Below are 15,198 nucleotides of genomic sequence, written 5' to 3'. Positions count from 1 at the left end.
CAACTCCCAGCTTCATGGTGGTCGTCCCTGAACGCCACCTGAACGCCACCTGAACGCCACCTGAAGTGAACGCCACCTGAAGCGCCATCTGAAGCGCCACCTGAACGCCACCTGAAGCGCCACCTGAAGCGCCCTGTTCAGCAGCATCTTTCCCTAAAGATCCACCACCTGAGGACACTGTCTCCTCTTCAATATCTAATCTTCCAAAACCAAAAACTGGTGCACTAAATGCCTTTTTTACAAGAGCAACTGGATTCAACATTGAGTTTTCAAAGGACACTCTTCCAAATTTCACTTCTGTTCGCGAAGAATCATCCAGCTCGCGATATTTCACATTTCATTCTTTCTGCTTAGCAGTTCAGAAAGACAGACAGACAGACAGACAGACAGGTAGATGAGGGAAAACTGGGTCTCACCTTGTAGCTGCTGCTGCTCCAGAGCCAGCGTCTCCAGCGTGTAGCTGCAGAACTCCAGGTTCTCCAGGGCCTGCAGTCGCGCCGTCTCGTCCTCCTCCTCCTCCAACATGGACCGCAGCTCCTCGGCCGTGTGTGCGTACGCCTCCATGTCGCTCTCCACCTCCTGGAGTCGCAGCAGCAGCTGGTACCTCTCCTCCTCCTCCTGTTCCTCCTGCTCCTCCTGTTGCAGCTGCTGCTCCTCCTGCTGCTGCTGCTGCTCCTCCTCCTCCTCCTGCTCCTCCTGCTCCAGCCGCCTCCTCTGACACTCCAGCTCCAACTCCACATCGTCCACGGTCTGGACTTCGTGCCCCCCGTCGTGGTCGTGGAAGACGGGGTCGTCGGCCGGCGGAGGAGGGGGGGTGTTCTGCCTCCCGCAGTGGGGAGGGGGCCGCGGCGGCGGGCGGGCCGGTCTGTACGCGGCCGAGGCCCCCTGCTGGGCCGGCCCGGGCCGAGGAGGAGGAGGTCGGAGGCTCCGGCGTGTCGAGCCGTGGATGACGTCGTCTTCGCTGCGGAAGCCCACGATGGAGAAGTGGCGCGAGGCGGGAGATTGACGCCCGCCGCCGGGAGATTGACGCCCGCCGGCGCCGCCGTTGCTGGCGTCGTGGTGGCGCCCGGCAGGCCACGCCTCCAGAGGGGGCGGCGAGTCGTGCGGGAGTGTCAAACTGTTCTCGAACTCGAAGAGCTGCTGGCTCAGTTTGGCCTCCAGGTCGCCGGCCGACGCCGCCAGCGACTTGAGGGTGAGAGACGCCGAGCGGAAGCTGCTGCAGTTGCGCCGCGGTGCCCGCTGGGGGCGCTGCTGCGGCCCGCCGCCGCTGCCGCTTATCATGTCGGCGTCGTTGACGCTGCCGTGGCGCGACAGCTTCCTCTGCCTGTGGCCCTGCGCCAGGCTGAGCAGCACCCGGCCCAGGGTGGCGCTCTTGCCCGTCTCAATGGGCGACTGCGACCTGCGGCCGAGCCTGCCGTCGCTCGCCCAGGTGGGCTCGGCGCGGGGGAGGGTCAGGCTGCGGCGTAGTCCGCCGGCAGCTTGCAGCGGGGGAGAATCGCCGTTGGTGGCGAGCGCCGGCCTGCTGGACCCGGCCGGCGGCCCGCTGAGCCTGTGGCGGGTAGGTGGGTCGGGCCGGGTGGGCAGCGTGGGCCTCGCCGGGGGTGTGGACCTGGGCCTGTTGGGCCGCCGCTGTGGGGGCGGGGCCACAGGCCGGGCCGGGTGATTGGTCCTCCCATCACCGCCACCACCGCCGCTTCTGTTCTCGCCCTGCGTCCGCTGCTCAAAGTAGTCCAGGTCCCAGACCGTGTGGTCCTGGAAGACGCTCCACCTGGAGTCGCCCTCTGACCAGTTGGGACACAGGTCTCCCGAGACAGGTTCCGAGTCGTCGCCACCGCTGCCGCCGCCCTCCTCGTCCTTGTCGGGCTCACTGGCCGCTTTCTCCTCGCTGCTCTTCTGGTCGTCTCCCTCTGTTTTTACAAAGCGATGAGGGAAAATGCCTCTCCGTCCTCGCAGCTCGCCCTCCAGCCAGCCGTCCTCCAGCGTGTTCACAACTCTGATGCGGTCGCCCCGGTCAAAGTCCAGCTCTCCCGCCTCCATGGCCCGGAACTCGTACAGCGCCACCACGTAGACTCCGCCCTCCTCCTCGTCCTCTTCTTCCTCGTCACCTCCTTCCTCCACGGCAGCGTCCCTCTGCTCCTCTCCTCTTCCCTCCACGCTCTCTTCTTCCTCCTCCTCCTCTTCCTCCTCCTCTCCCATCTCCTCGTCCTCCTCCGCCTCATAAGGCTCCTCGTCGGCAAACTGCTGGGAGTCACTGTCGAGGTACGGACAGTCCAGAGGCTCCTGCGGAGATCTCAGAGGCCCCAGCAGCTCGACGAAGCCCTCCGGGAAGACCCCCCGCCGTCCCTCCAGCTCGCCCTGGTACCAGCCGGGCTCCGGCAGGCCGGTGATGACGATCAGGTCGCCCTCGCGGAAGTCCAGCTCCTCCTTGAGCTGCGCGTGGAGGCTCATGAGGGCGCGGGCTTGGCCCAGGGCGTGCGGCGGGAGCTCGGAGGCCTGAGCCTGGGCCGAGCGCTCCGACAGCTGCCTGGAGCGGCCCGACAGGTTGAGCTCCTTCACGCAGGAGCTGGGGAAGATTCCGCGCATCCCCCAGGCGTTGCGGCCGCGCTGCCAGCTCTCCCCCAGGTCCATGGCCACCTCGCCCACCACCACGTCACCTGCAGGCACGGAGGGCAGTCGCTGGTGAAACGGTTCAGTGGTTTTTAAAAAGTTATTGCTCTTTATTTTTGGGTTGTGATTTAAAAGATGACGAACAAGCAAGAACATGCACACTTCTTAAAACAGATGCCTACAGTCACAATGACTCGTTTCTATCTCTTATGGTATCACTTGACCTCCTTGTAAAGAAATTACAGCAGCGCATTGCTTTCAATGGACAAAAAAAATTAGGCACCTTATCTCATAATTAGGAGATCAGGGTCTTGCAATGCACTTCCGTACCTGTGCAGTGTTTACATCAGTTTCAAGAAATGCAAGTATTCCCAGTGTCTCAAACCAAGAAGGTAGTAACAGCAGATTAACTGCCATAGCGCCATCATTGCCCGCTGATTAGAAAGGATTTACAGACGTTTCCTTTGTCTTTATTTCATCTCGTAATTATGAGATCCTGATTATGATATAAGGTGCCTTGATAAGGTGCCTCTTTTCCAGTGACTGCAACGCGCTGTAAGAAATGACTTGAGGCAAGACCTTTTTTTTAAAGAAAAATGTAAAAATGTTTTTTTTTTATTCACTGTAGGGGCAAAATAGTTTATGTGGAGATAAAGGGATTAAGGGAATGTTGATTGGTGGGCCCAATGTCACAGGGGTCACATTCCAAAGACCAGTGGCTCCGCCTCCCATTGTGCAGTGGAGCGAAAACAGGGCAAACGGCCAGCGTGAATAAATGGAGTTTAATACTGGAAATAAACATTCCAATGAAGAAGTGTTTGCGTTTCCTATAAATCCAGGAAGTTTTTTTTGGTCTCCACATGACAAAACAAGCAGGAATGTACCTTCCAGCTGCGGTAAATCTCCTTGACAATTCAAGAGAAATGTGATAACAGAAAAACGTATAAAAACAACACAGGCATATCAGATCAGATTCAAACTGATTTTTTAAGCATTTGTTGTGTTCCATTGATGAGATCAAAAAAAAATTCAAAGATTTATCGAGAATCGTTGTTTTATTATGAGAAAGTACTTACTCCAAGTTGAAAGGCTACTTTTTTGAGTTATGTCTATTTATTATTTCTACCCCGGTAGAAACTTCGACAGCGGTCACGTGGCTCTGGCGTGGCCATCATTTGGCATCTGGCGCCACTTAGTGGACACCGTTGGAAATACACTGTGCATTTGCTTTGACAACGCTTGACGTGTTGTGGAATTTAAACGGTCCACTGGGTAAACTACAGCTATGTATTAATAACCACGCGAGTGTAACGTTGGAAAGAAAGTTCAGAAGCAAACATCTGCAGCAAATCGTTGATGTTGAAATTGTTGATTTTGAATTTAGGCTTCCTTTAAATTTCATCCAGGTGATTGTGGCTTTGATTCTAACTTAACCCAACAATTAACATCTCATCACTGCGCACGGAGATAAATACCAAACGTGTGTATTTACCAAGGGAGGATCAGCGTCTGTAATGAGAAACACTTCCTGGTCCCCACTTAACACCACTAAACTGTCCACCAGTTCCAGTATGAACCGGTGGAAAATGCTCGTCGTAACTTTAATCCTTTTAACTTTCATATTGGAAATATGACATGCAGCCGGAACTTTCTTTTAGCTGGAGCCGCGATGCTACATCAGGTCAGGTCACTACCTCAACACAACACACCACCACTACTACTACTTCTACTACTACTACCACTACTACTACTACTACTACTCGAGTACACTACAGTGAAAAACAGAGATTTTTACCTGAGGCCAGCGACATCAGTAAGTAGCGTTAAGCTATGCGAGGGAAGCGGAAGTGGTTAGTGTTCGTTGGTGGGACTCTCGTGTTGACATGCGGGCAAAACATCCACACCTGTGTATGTGTGTGTGTGTGCATGCTGATAAGAGGTCGTTTTTTATGACTGCACGCCATAAAAAGCAGCGAGTCATAATTAGGAGACACCCTTCTCTGTTGCCAGTGTGTCCGCACCTCTCTTGAGCGACAGGTTTCCTGTCTGTGCCGAGCTGAAGTCATTGATGCACACGTAGAGTCTGTCTCCGGGCCTGGCGCTAGGGATGGTGACCTCCTCCACAAAGGTGCTGGGAAACTGGCCTGTGGGCAGGAAAACACACGCGGGTGAGCACAGGAGACGCTGCTATTTTCATTCATGTGTCATTAGAATGAATATCGCCTCACACGGGGTCCAGATTTACACGGCAAAACCTGAACTGAGACTGAAAGGCCCCAAAACATTTATCAACAACAATCTGTGTCTCCATGCTGTGAATTTTATTTTTTTTTTAGATATGCAGAAAAGTCTGTACTTCACTTTTCAGAAAGTGTCTGTGGTTTGGAAATCAGCCCTTTACGATGTCATAGAGGGCACAGAAACCTCACTGCCAGCCGAATGACGACACAGGGAGCTGGTTCACGTTCCACTCTGACTTTTGTCTCCATCCAAACAATCAGGATCAGCGACAGCCAAGCATTTGTTGGGAGGCTGTAAACACAGGGCTAAATATACTGTTTATTAAGTGGTCTTTTTTTAGGTTCACTTGTGAGGGGCTGCTTCTATGAAGTCCTGGAGGAAAAATAAAGATGTGAAAAACATCCCTATGACGCTTTTCAAGGATGTCTCGCCTGTTTTTTCAGGAACTTCTCAGGAAGTCCACAGTGACCTTCCAGACAAAGTTCCCCTCTAAGGGAATCCCCTTCCTCACCAAAAAGAGACATCCTTAAACAGATTTCCATGAGGCTGAACCTACAGGGTTGGAGGAAGGAAGTCGATAGGAAAGGGGGGTCGGAGGAAGTCAGTCATTTTAGCACTTATCTCCCCCAAAACACAGAGTGATTCTTTGAGGCGAGCCCAGGCTGGACAAAACTGTTCGGACAGTCCGCTGCGGATCCGAGAGGCTTCACCTGTGACGCCGTCCTTGTTGCCCAGCAGCCAGAACTCATCCAGGACGCTGAGCACCTCGATGACGTCGCCCGTGAAGAGCGGCAGCTCCTCGGAGACGCTGGGGAGGAACTCGAACACGGCACGCACCACCGACCCGGCCTCCATCTCTTGGCACCTGTGGAACGACGCAGAGGAAGATAAAACAAATGAGAGAATGTTTCCACGCACTTCCTATTTAAGGACACAAGAATCTCTGGGACGCTCTCGGCATCTTGTCCACAATGGAATGTTTCTAAGCCAGATAAAGCGGCGCTATTAAAAAAAAAAAAAAAAAACGTCCTTCCCATGCAAACGAACAAATGCTCGGCGGGGCTTCTTGAGTTTCTTGCATTGGCTCAGAAAGGGGAGTTGGGAGCGTGAGAAGCTTTTAATGAAAAAGAGAAAGAGAGCAGAAAAAAAAAACAGGGAAGGAAAAAGAGAGAAGGAAGCACGACAGAAGGAAGGACATTCTTCAACACTTCTCTGGTTTCTCAGCTTTGCCAGGAGGGCACGAGAATGGAGGCCTGTGACATTTAACTGTAGATAAGTCAAGCAAAGTCCAATCACTTTACTCTGCACACAGTAATTCCATCACACGTTGAATATTGTCACTTGGTATAGAAAAAGAAGACACGACGGCAACATCCCAACTAAATGTTCTCTGATGACCTCATGTAATATTTCTGACATGGTTTGATAAAATAAAGACTCCAGCCCACATTGTTTTAAACCACCAAAAAAACAAAAGACTTGATGATTAAAAAAAAGTATCATCTTGTCTCTCTATAATAAAAAACAAAAACAAAACAATGCATCTTTTGTAATAAAATGATTCCGATTTTGAAGCTTTTGGTCTAATCTAACATGTGACATTTGCTCAAATTAAACTTCTCCGGAGAACCAGTGGGCCACATAACCACTGAGCATCTGCTGCGTGCACGCCCTGCGGCTGCAGACGAGCTACAGGTGTGGCCGCTGGTGGTGGCGGAGGCGGCTGCGCTCTGCTCTCCCAGTCAATGAGCTCTTTGTTGTTGCTGTGCTGAGACGCAGAGGAGGAGAGCGACGCGGCTCCGGCACGGTCGAGGAAAGTGCTTGGCTCAGGAAAAGCAGCGCTGCAGAGTGGTGGAGCTTGCAGTGAAACCCGAGAGGAGCGACGGGAGGCGTCCAGGTCGGGAGCAGCAGAACAGAGCAGCCGCGGCTCAGAAACCGCGTATTGAATGACAGCGGGGACACGACTTCCTCCTCCTTTGTTTGCTGCCTGAGTGCCATTCATCCCTTTGACAGTGAATAAAACCGACAGCTACCTGTGTTCATTTTAATAACACTGGAGGTTTTATTCAATGGCTGGAAATAACATATCAATCATATAAATCAATCATAGCTTCTTTTATTTGTACTTTTAGTTACAGTTAAGCCAGAGTGTGAATTCATCCAATTCTGTCAAATTCACCATGTTGTAAAAAATATCTCAGACCCCGAAACTCAGTTCAAAGCAGGATTTTTATTAATTCTATTAGCTTAATTTTGCACAGAATAGATGGTGGTAAGCATAGCATAACCATTGACTAGGGCTGCAGCTGTGGATTATTTATAATTGATTCATCTATAGATTGTTTTCATTGATTTGATTATTCAAACAGGGGAAGAAAATAGAAAAAAATGTGAAAAAAAAAATGTCTGGAAATGACAAGCAACTAACTGAAACAGATGCAACAACCACAAAAAAGTCTAAATTTAAAAAGATATATAAATGTAAAATAATATCCTGGTGGCATGCGCCTCTCAATCAGTCTGAAACACCAACAGTGGAGCCAATATTTTGCAGGAGAAAAAGAAACACAGCCGTTGTTTAGGAAAATTACAATCAAATATTTCTTTCTTTGAGTCGATTCAATCTGATGAATCTTTTCTGCTCTGCAGGCGACGTACAAAGACCATGAGGGACGACACGAGCTGTGCGATTCCCTGAATGCAGCTCCCAGCAGGACTCAACCTCTACGTGCACCTGGCGACGTTGCCAGGAGTCAGCGGCTGCTGCTGCAGCTCTTTATCTGCTGATCTGACTGGATGTGATCATGCAGCCAGACAAGCTCCTTAGTGTTATTTATGGTTCCGTGACCGTGTGACGTCCCGCTCTGGCGCATTCTGCTGCCTCGCGGACACACTTGCTAAGTTTTCCAGTCGAGCCACAGCTGCATTAACAAGGTCCATTGGTGTCAAAGAGCCGATATTACACCTGTCTTCAGGTCTTTGTTCTTCACCTTGTATTTCCGCAAAGCAGACACGCGGGATTTCTTTTTTTGCAGGCCAAAGAAACTCTGTGTGAAGGACAACGGACAAGATGATGCAAGGCGGTATCATGGGGAGGAGCCAACACCTGGCGGCGGGTGTGTTAACAACGAAGTGGTATCACAGCTCTCTGTGACATCATAAAGGGCTTAGAAAATGGCCATCCATCCTTGACTTCCGCTGAAGTCGAGGATGGATTTGAACTCATTTCAGTTCACTGACGTCACAGAGGCACAAAATGTTGCTGGAAAAAATTTTAGACAGACAGACAGACAGACAGACAGATAGACAGATAGATAGACAGATAGATAGACAGATAGATAGACAGATAGATAGACAGATAGATAGATAGAAAGAACTTTATTACTCTCCAAAGGGAAATTCAACAACTTTAACGGTTTGCATACCAAGAGACGAACACCGTTTAAACTGCAGTTTAAACTGACAAGATTGTGCTGCCTGAAGCAACAAGTCATTCTAATTTGGTCCATCTGTCACAATTCCGGGTTGATCACGGCTGATGCAAATTAGAATAAGCAGAAATAGTTTTGACGGGGTTTCCCTGAGTACAAAACACTCAAGATGGTGCACACGCAGGCACATTTCACATCACAGATAATAAATAAAACAAACAGGCGTGTCTCCCCTGCTCAAAATTTACAGGCTCCGATAAGCCGCGCTATCAGCGAGTCCTGCAACACCAACACACAAACAGTGTCCCGCATTGAGGAAAACAGCAGGAGACTCAACACAACACAACACAACACAACACTTTGGATGTGTGGAAACAGCAGGAGGACCGTTTAGCTAACGGAGGACCAGAGAGAGGAGGCAGAGCCGATTAGGTTCAGAGTGGCCGCTGGCTGGTTAGCTGCACCGTCACCATCAACAGCTGACACACACACACACACACACACACACACACACACACACACACACACACACACACACACACACACACACACACACACACACACACACAGCTGACGATAGGACAAAGCCGCAGCTGTCTGACCTCATACACAGCTCTGGAACAGTGTGTGTGTGTGTGTGTGTGTGTGTGTGTGTGTGTGTGTGTGTGTGTGTGTGTGTGTGTCGTCACAGGGAATAAAGTGGCTCCATGCTGTCATTAAGGAAGTCATGCAAGGGAAATATTATATATCATTACCGGTAAAATTATTGTCATTGGTCAGATTTTGTTGGGAGCTTATTTTGATCCCGACTGCCCGAAAAACATCGAGGCAGATCATTAAAAAGTTGTTCCTTTTTTGAGAGGAGCATACTTGTGTGTGAGCCAATCAAAATGTCGCAACCTGATCAGTCGCACACTAGCTGACGCCACTCTGTTTTGAACTGAGTACAGTTCGGTTGAGAAAAGTGTTAATGTCAGTCAGACCAGAAGATCATTTCATGGCAGATAAAGGAAGGAGGCCTTGAAAAGATTTCCTTAGACTAGAAGATAGAAATAAAGTGAGGTGTTACGGAAGCACAAAAAAAAAAAACATCACGTTATAAGATGAAATTTTCAGGTGTCTAGGGTGTAAATGTTTTCGATCATGTAGACTTAACATTGAGAGCCACCTTATTGAAATTACAAAAGTCGGAGGCCTTTAGTGCAGATCCAGGGTCAGAAAAACGTTCTGCTAATAATAATAGTAACAATAAAAAAAAACCTTTACACCCCAAACGGCTCATTCTTTAGATTCAAAACACAGGAACACAGCCACAGGGTTCCATCTTGTGAGTGTCATGACAAAACACCTTTTGATAAATCAACACAGAAGCACTACATTTTATCTGCTCCCGGGATGACAACTACTGACTTTACTCTCTTTCATCACCAAATCAAGTAAAAATCAGACCCTTTACTGATATCTCGCAGCCACATGCTGTATGCAGTCGCACACAGAATTTGCAGCGCTGGCGCTGCTGACTGGCTCGACCTTTTTATTGAACACAGTCATCTGATGGCAACAATGAAGCTGCTGCCTCATTATCCGTCCACCGGCCGGGACGAGGCTCGCGCACAATCAATATCCCATTCACCCCATTCAGATACGGCGAGGTGGCAGACTGGCACGTGCCTGCACATCAACACACACACACACACACACACACACACACACACACACACTGGAGCGGACTGCTGGAACACTCTGGAGTTGGCTGGCTGACAGACTGATGTCTTGTTTACCTCCCGCAGTCCCTCCGGGGCAAAACGCTGAGCGCGCTGAAACGCTTTCAGCCCAACAACAAACAAACAATGAAAAAGCAGGTGAGCAGCCGGTGGACGTTTCTGGATATTAAAAAAAAAAAAAAAAAGTGAGGGAGACAACTGTGTCCGCTCGTGCTCTAACCGTCTGTCAGCACATGGGGTGGAAGGGTGGGGGTGGGGGGCAGCGTGGTCAGTCCGGGTGACAGTTGTCAACACAAGTCATGTGGTTTTCAAACCATCTGTTTGCACAGCGAGCGTCTCACTGGCCCGCCACCCCACCGACACTCCACCTCATCACATGATGTCTCAACAGCACAAGCAAATGTGTTCAAAATCTGGACATCTGCTGCTGCTGCTGCTGCTGCTGCTGCTGCTGCTGCTGACTTTTCAAACCAACATATTAGGTAATTCTATTCCATATTCTGATCAGAGTGTGAACTCGAGAAATCTGATACTGTACGAAAACAGGATACACACACGACCAGTCAGAAGATGGACACACCTTCTTATGCAATTTTTTTTTTTTTTTTTATCTTTACAACTTTCTACACTGCAGATAGATACTGAAGACTATACAAATATATGAGCAAGATATATGTAATTATGCAGCAAAGAAGAACACGTTCAATAGCTCTAAACATGCTTTTTATCAAAGGTGGCTGCTTTGAAGAATTGAAATATAAAATGTGTTTGAGTTATTTTACACTTTTATTGTTTCCTACATAATTCCACGTGTGTTCATACATAGTTGTGATGCCTTCAGTGAGAAACTGCAATGTCAATAGTCATGGGAATGAAAGAAAATACATTAAATTCGTAGGCTGTGTCCAAACTTTTGACTGGTAGTGTAAATAAAACACAAGTTAAATCCAAATAAAGCTACTCCTTTCGTGCAACTGCATCCCGCATTCTCAAAGTTAGGCAGAGCAGCTTGAGAACAGTTTGCTGTTGTTGTTTTTAACAAAATAGCTAAAAAATAAATAAATAATAATCATAAAAAAAAAAGGTGGTCTCAAATCTTAAAGTAAGCCATAAAGATTCCCACTCTGGTTTTTAGTCAAGTGTCAGTGTGAACGTTGATAAAACTTTGAACTCAAGGTACTTCCCGGTTAAGACTATATTGATTGATTCGGCCTTGGACCCAGTAAGACTCTGGGCTCAGATGTATCTCCCCAGCGCACGTCAGCAACCTCTGAATCATCATGTCCATTGTTGGGTTGGTGACGGCCTCCGTAATCAAAAACTTAAAGTGAAATAAATGATTTGTCACATTCTGGCTGCTTGACTGCTTTTAAACAACACGCAGAGGTCTGAACAATTAAGGGAGGCGGGATTTCTCTCTCCAACATGCATTTCAGGAAGATGAGGCAGCGCTACGTGGCCACAGCCAGCTGGAGGGGAAAGACACATGTGGCAGACTGAGTCAAACGCTGAAAGACAACAAACTCGGCTGAAATATTTGGCAAAGACTCTCCGTTCCTCTCGAATGTAGAAGCTCACGTCGACTCTAATCTAAAATACCAGTTCTGCAGCAACCAGGAAACTCCGTCAGTCAGAGCCGGCGTGCGGTAGAGGACCAGTGGTGGAGGCAGAAACTGGGTTTCAGGTGGGCCAGTGTAGCTGTGCAGTTTCTTGGGCAGGACATTCACAATAAAAAAAAAGTGACAAGCACAGAATGTGGTGCTTGCAATGTTTCATAGTGTTTATATTGTTCTTCTGAGAACAACATGGATTCATATTTTGCGATTACCTTTTCTTACAATAGTCCGTGCTGCATTTTAAATTTAATTTAAAATCAATTTAGAAACTTGTCTCAACCTGTGAAACGTCACCCCTGACTGTCCAGGTTCTTTCCCATGTACAAGATCACAGGTACGGGGAAACTTTCCAATAGCGATCCTCAACACAGCCGCTTTATCAGGTTTGCACCTGGAGTGCACTTGTGCGGTCTCACACCCCCAGAGTCCACGATGTCGGACCATTCATTTCAATGCAGTTGCTCACGCAGCGCATACGCCGAAAAAGACGCAGCCAATCAGAACGAGCGGTGACACACGCTGGGAATATATATAAAATTATTTTCTGGTGATTTTCTGGCTTTTATCATTATCTAAATGACTGAAAAATCTATGACAGAAAGATTTGCTATGAATCGTGTTTCAGGTCACAGTCGTCCTGTCAGCCGTTTTGAATGCTTTTTGGGCCCATGGGATTTCAATTAATTTCCTGTTTGGAGTGAGCTGATCTACTCTGGAGTGACACAAAAGGGGAGTGAAGGTGTTGAAAATACATCTGGGACATATTTCGAGGAAAAGTGAAGTGACACTCGTGTACCTGTAGGCTACGATGCAATTTTGGAAACTGGTCTCGTGTCTCAGGTGGGACTCAATTAGGGTGCTCAGGGCCACTTCTGGTTAAAATTTAAGCGATGCTAAACCAAAGTGGTTTTTATGCGCCACTTTGAACTCGGCCTTGTCACCACATCAATGTGTTGGTGAGTCATGCCCATCCGTTCAAACCATTGTGTTTCTGCTTAAATTTTTTATAAGCAGCCAAATGAAATGAACTTTGGCAAAAAATCTGGCTTTTAATTTGCACCAGATTAACCAAAAAAAAAGAAGAAAAGAAAAAAAAAAAGTTGCACCGTTCTTTTGGAAAATACTTGCGGTTGGTTTAAAAACACTAAATGTCTATCTGGATAGTCTTCAGTTGTTCAATTAATACGCAAGTAAAAGTTCATGTTGAGGAGAATTGCCCCGGAGCTTTTATTATCGTTGAAAGAACATTGCAAGATGTCTCTTGGCCACTGTTGCCATTGCTGGGGAAACCCTGAGAGTCTTTTTGAGAAAGGTCTAGAAATACTTTTGGACTCATTCAGACTGAAATCCACCACTCAGGTCACAGTTTCCCCCCCTGTGTGTGAACACTCTCGAAAGAATGCGAGTACTTTTACTGAGTTTACCTTGTGCGTGTCCATATTTCTCCATCGCACGTGTATGAATGTTAGCCGCTTGGCTGAGACACACACAGACAGACACACACACACACGTAAACACACACAGTGGGTGGAACGGCATAAACATTTCCACAGCGAGGTGGACGGCTCGGGGGTCTGCTCTAGCTCTGAGATGTGCCCGGACAGAGAATACACCGCGCCCTAAAAACATGACTGGGCTTTAATCGTCTGCATATGAGCCGTTACATAACCGGTCCCTCTCCTGAGATCACATCATCGCACGCCTGCGGAAACACGATCAATCCAAGGAAGGCGGAAAGTATGGACTCCTTCTTGGAAAAGTCCATCCGAACTCACATTTAAAAACCTCCTTTTTAACAGCAGGTCAAGGTGGGTGGAGAGTGGCAAACAGCCAGCTGCTGTCTGAAGTTCAGTGAATCCGCTTTGTGTTTTTTGTTTTCATAATCAAACAAAATTGGCAATTTGATGAGATCACGTCTTGGTGATAAAATGGGAGGAAACAAACTGGGGTTGTGCACAGTTTGATCAGGTGTAAAAATCAAACAAATATCAGCCAGCTGGGGATGTTTTTTCTCTTTAAGGATCTCAGAGCTGGGTTTACAGTGGAAGGCACCAAGATCATGATTTGTGTTTGTGAAGGGTGGGAAGAAAGAGTAGAGTTCACATTTTGAGGAAGCCGCCTGCCAGCGCAGACACGCTTGATGCAAAAAATACCTATTAACTTCATGGGTGTGACTAACACTTTACACTTACATGCCAGCATTTCAATCCGCAGCACCAAACAAGAGCTGACTAGCCAGGAGTCTGACCTATATGCTGGAATTTTGCAGCAGTGAAGAAAAATGCAATTTCCTCACATTCTCTACAGCAGCGGCAGCGGCCGGTTTGTTTAGTTCAATATTTAAAAAACGTACCAACATTTGTCTTTTTCAAAAAGAAACACCAAAACTTCTCTTTGATTTCATACATTTTTTGCCACGTACGATAAGTTCATCAAAACTTGATACAAACCATCTGTCACACATGGATGCTTGTGTCACATGGTGCAAGTTTGCGGTCTTGAACGCAGCCCTCCACACCTCTTCACATCTAATTAGATCAGCGCCTTTGCCTTTCTAGGCAGGCAGGGTAACTAACGCTACTTACAGAGGAAAGAATGTGAGCTTTGTCATTTCTAATATCTCAGTGTTTCAAACGGTAGGATGTAAAAAAAAAAAAAAAAGTCCCGTTTCCCTGTGTACCACCCAGATCCTTTCCTCTGAACTCTTTCTATGACATCCTCTCCAGCAGTTGTTGGATGGTGCTCACAACAAGCAACACGTGAAGAGCGAAACAAGCGTCTCGGGTTTCTCGGCACTGAAATGGGAATCTGCAGTAAGTGATGAATCATTCAGCAGGAGGGGGGTTCCAGTGCATCTGACCAGGAACGGCAGGGCAGGCTTAAAGTGATGAAATTGATTTTTTTTTTTTTTTAAATGGTTTCCAAGTTTGTTAAAGTGTGATGACACCGCCTCAAATGCCTACGAAATAATAATATTAATATAATCTTCACTTTAATGAGCTGCAACTATTGATTATTCCTGTGATCAATATTTTTGTTAATTCGATAAAACGAAAAGTGAAAAAGAAGATTTCATTCAGGAATTTTTTTTTTTTAATAAAATTCAATATTTTTTTGAATTGCTTCAGGTCAATTACTTGTTTAAACTCTTCAATCAATCAAACTTCCTCAAGACAAAGAAAAGCGAGTTTATTTCAAAACTGTGGAGCCGTGTTTTCTACTCATGAAAGCAGCGTGAAAACTCTTTTGGCCCCTCTTCTTCCTCTTTGCAGGCTGAACTTGACATTTGGGAGATTCCTCAAGAAATTACGGCTTGAACCCATCTTCTATTTTAAGGGGCATAATTGGGTATAAACGGACACCAATTACAAGTGCGAGCAGCTCGAGAAGGTTCAAGTGTCCTTGTCAACAACCTCCTGTTGTGCGCACACGACGTGCAGCAGCACCAAGAGCAAAACTCCGCGCTCGGTCCAAGCACTAAACTGGAAATAATTCACTTTCTGACTCGGTTTGCCAAGTGGCTGAGTCAACTCCGCCGCTAGAAAAATCCCCTCTGGCCCTGCAGTCCTGTCAGGGCCA

The 15,198-nt window shown here is 47.5% G+C and overlaps 1 protein-coding gene across 2 annotated transcripts in view; it reads right to left on the bottom strand.

The window, feature by feature from the left end:
- The window catches only part of dnmbp (dynamin binding protein), a 43,263-nt gene that overhangs the window by 26,028 nt on the left and 2,037 nt on the right, over positions 1–15,198 (bottom strand). For both annotated transcript variants that reach the window (XM_076028114.1, XM_076028116.1), the window contains exons 2-4: positions 5,559–5,713; positions 4,629–4,751; positions 417–2,654 (exon numbers count right to left, since the gene is read on the bottom strand). In XM_076028114.1, coding sequence (XP_075884229.1) covers positions 417–2,654; positions 4,629–4,751; positions 5,559–5,703 — 2,506 coding nt within the window. In that variant the 5' untranslated portion in view covers positions 5,704–5,713. The remainder of the gene's footprint in view (positions 1–416; positions 2,655–4,628; positions 4,752–5,558; positions 5,714–15,198) is intronic.

This window comes from Nelusetta ayraudi, unplaced genomic scaffold (genome assembly GCF_046127955.1).
Source record: "Nelusetta ayraudi isolate G7.1 ecotype Tasmania unplaced genomic scaffold, CSIRO-AGI_Nayr_v1 ptg000022l, whole genome shotgun sequence".
NCBI classification, from domain to species: domain Eukaryota; kingdom Metazoa; phylum Chordata; class Actinopteri; order Tetraodontiformes; family Monacanthidae; genus Nelusetta; species Nelusetta ayraudi.
This window is presented reverse-complemented; position numbering and strand designations above follow the sequence as displayed.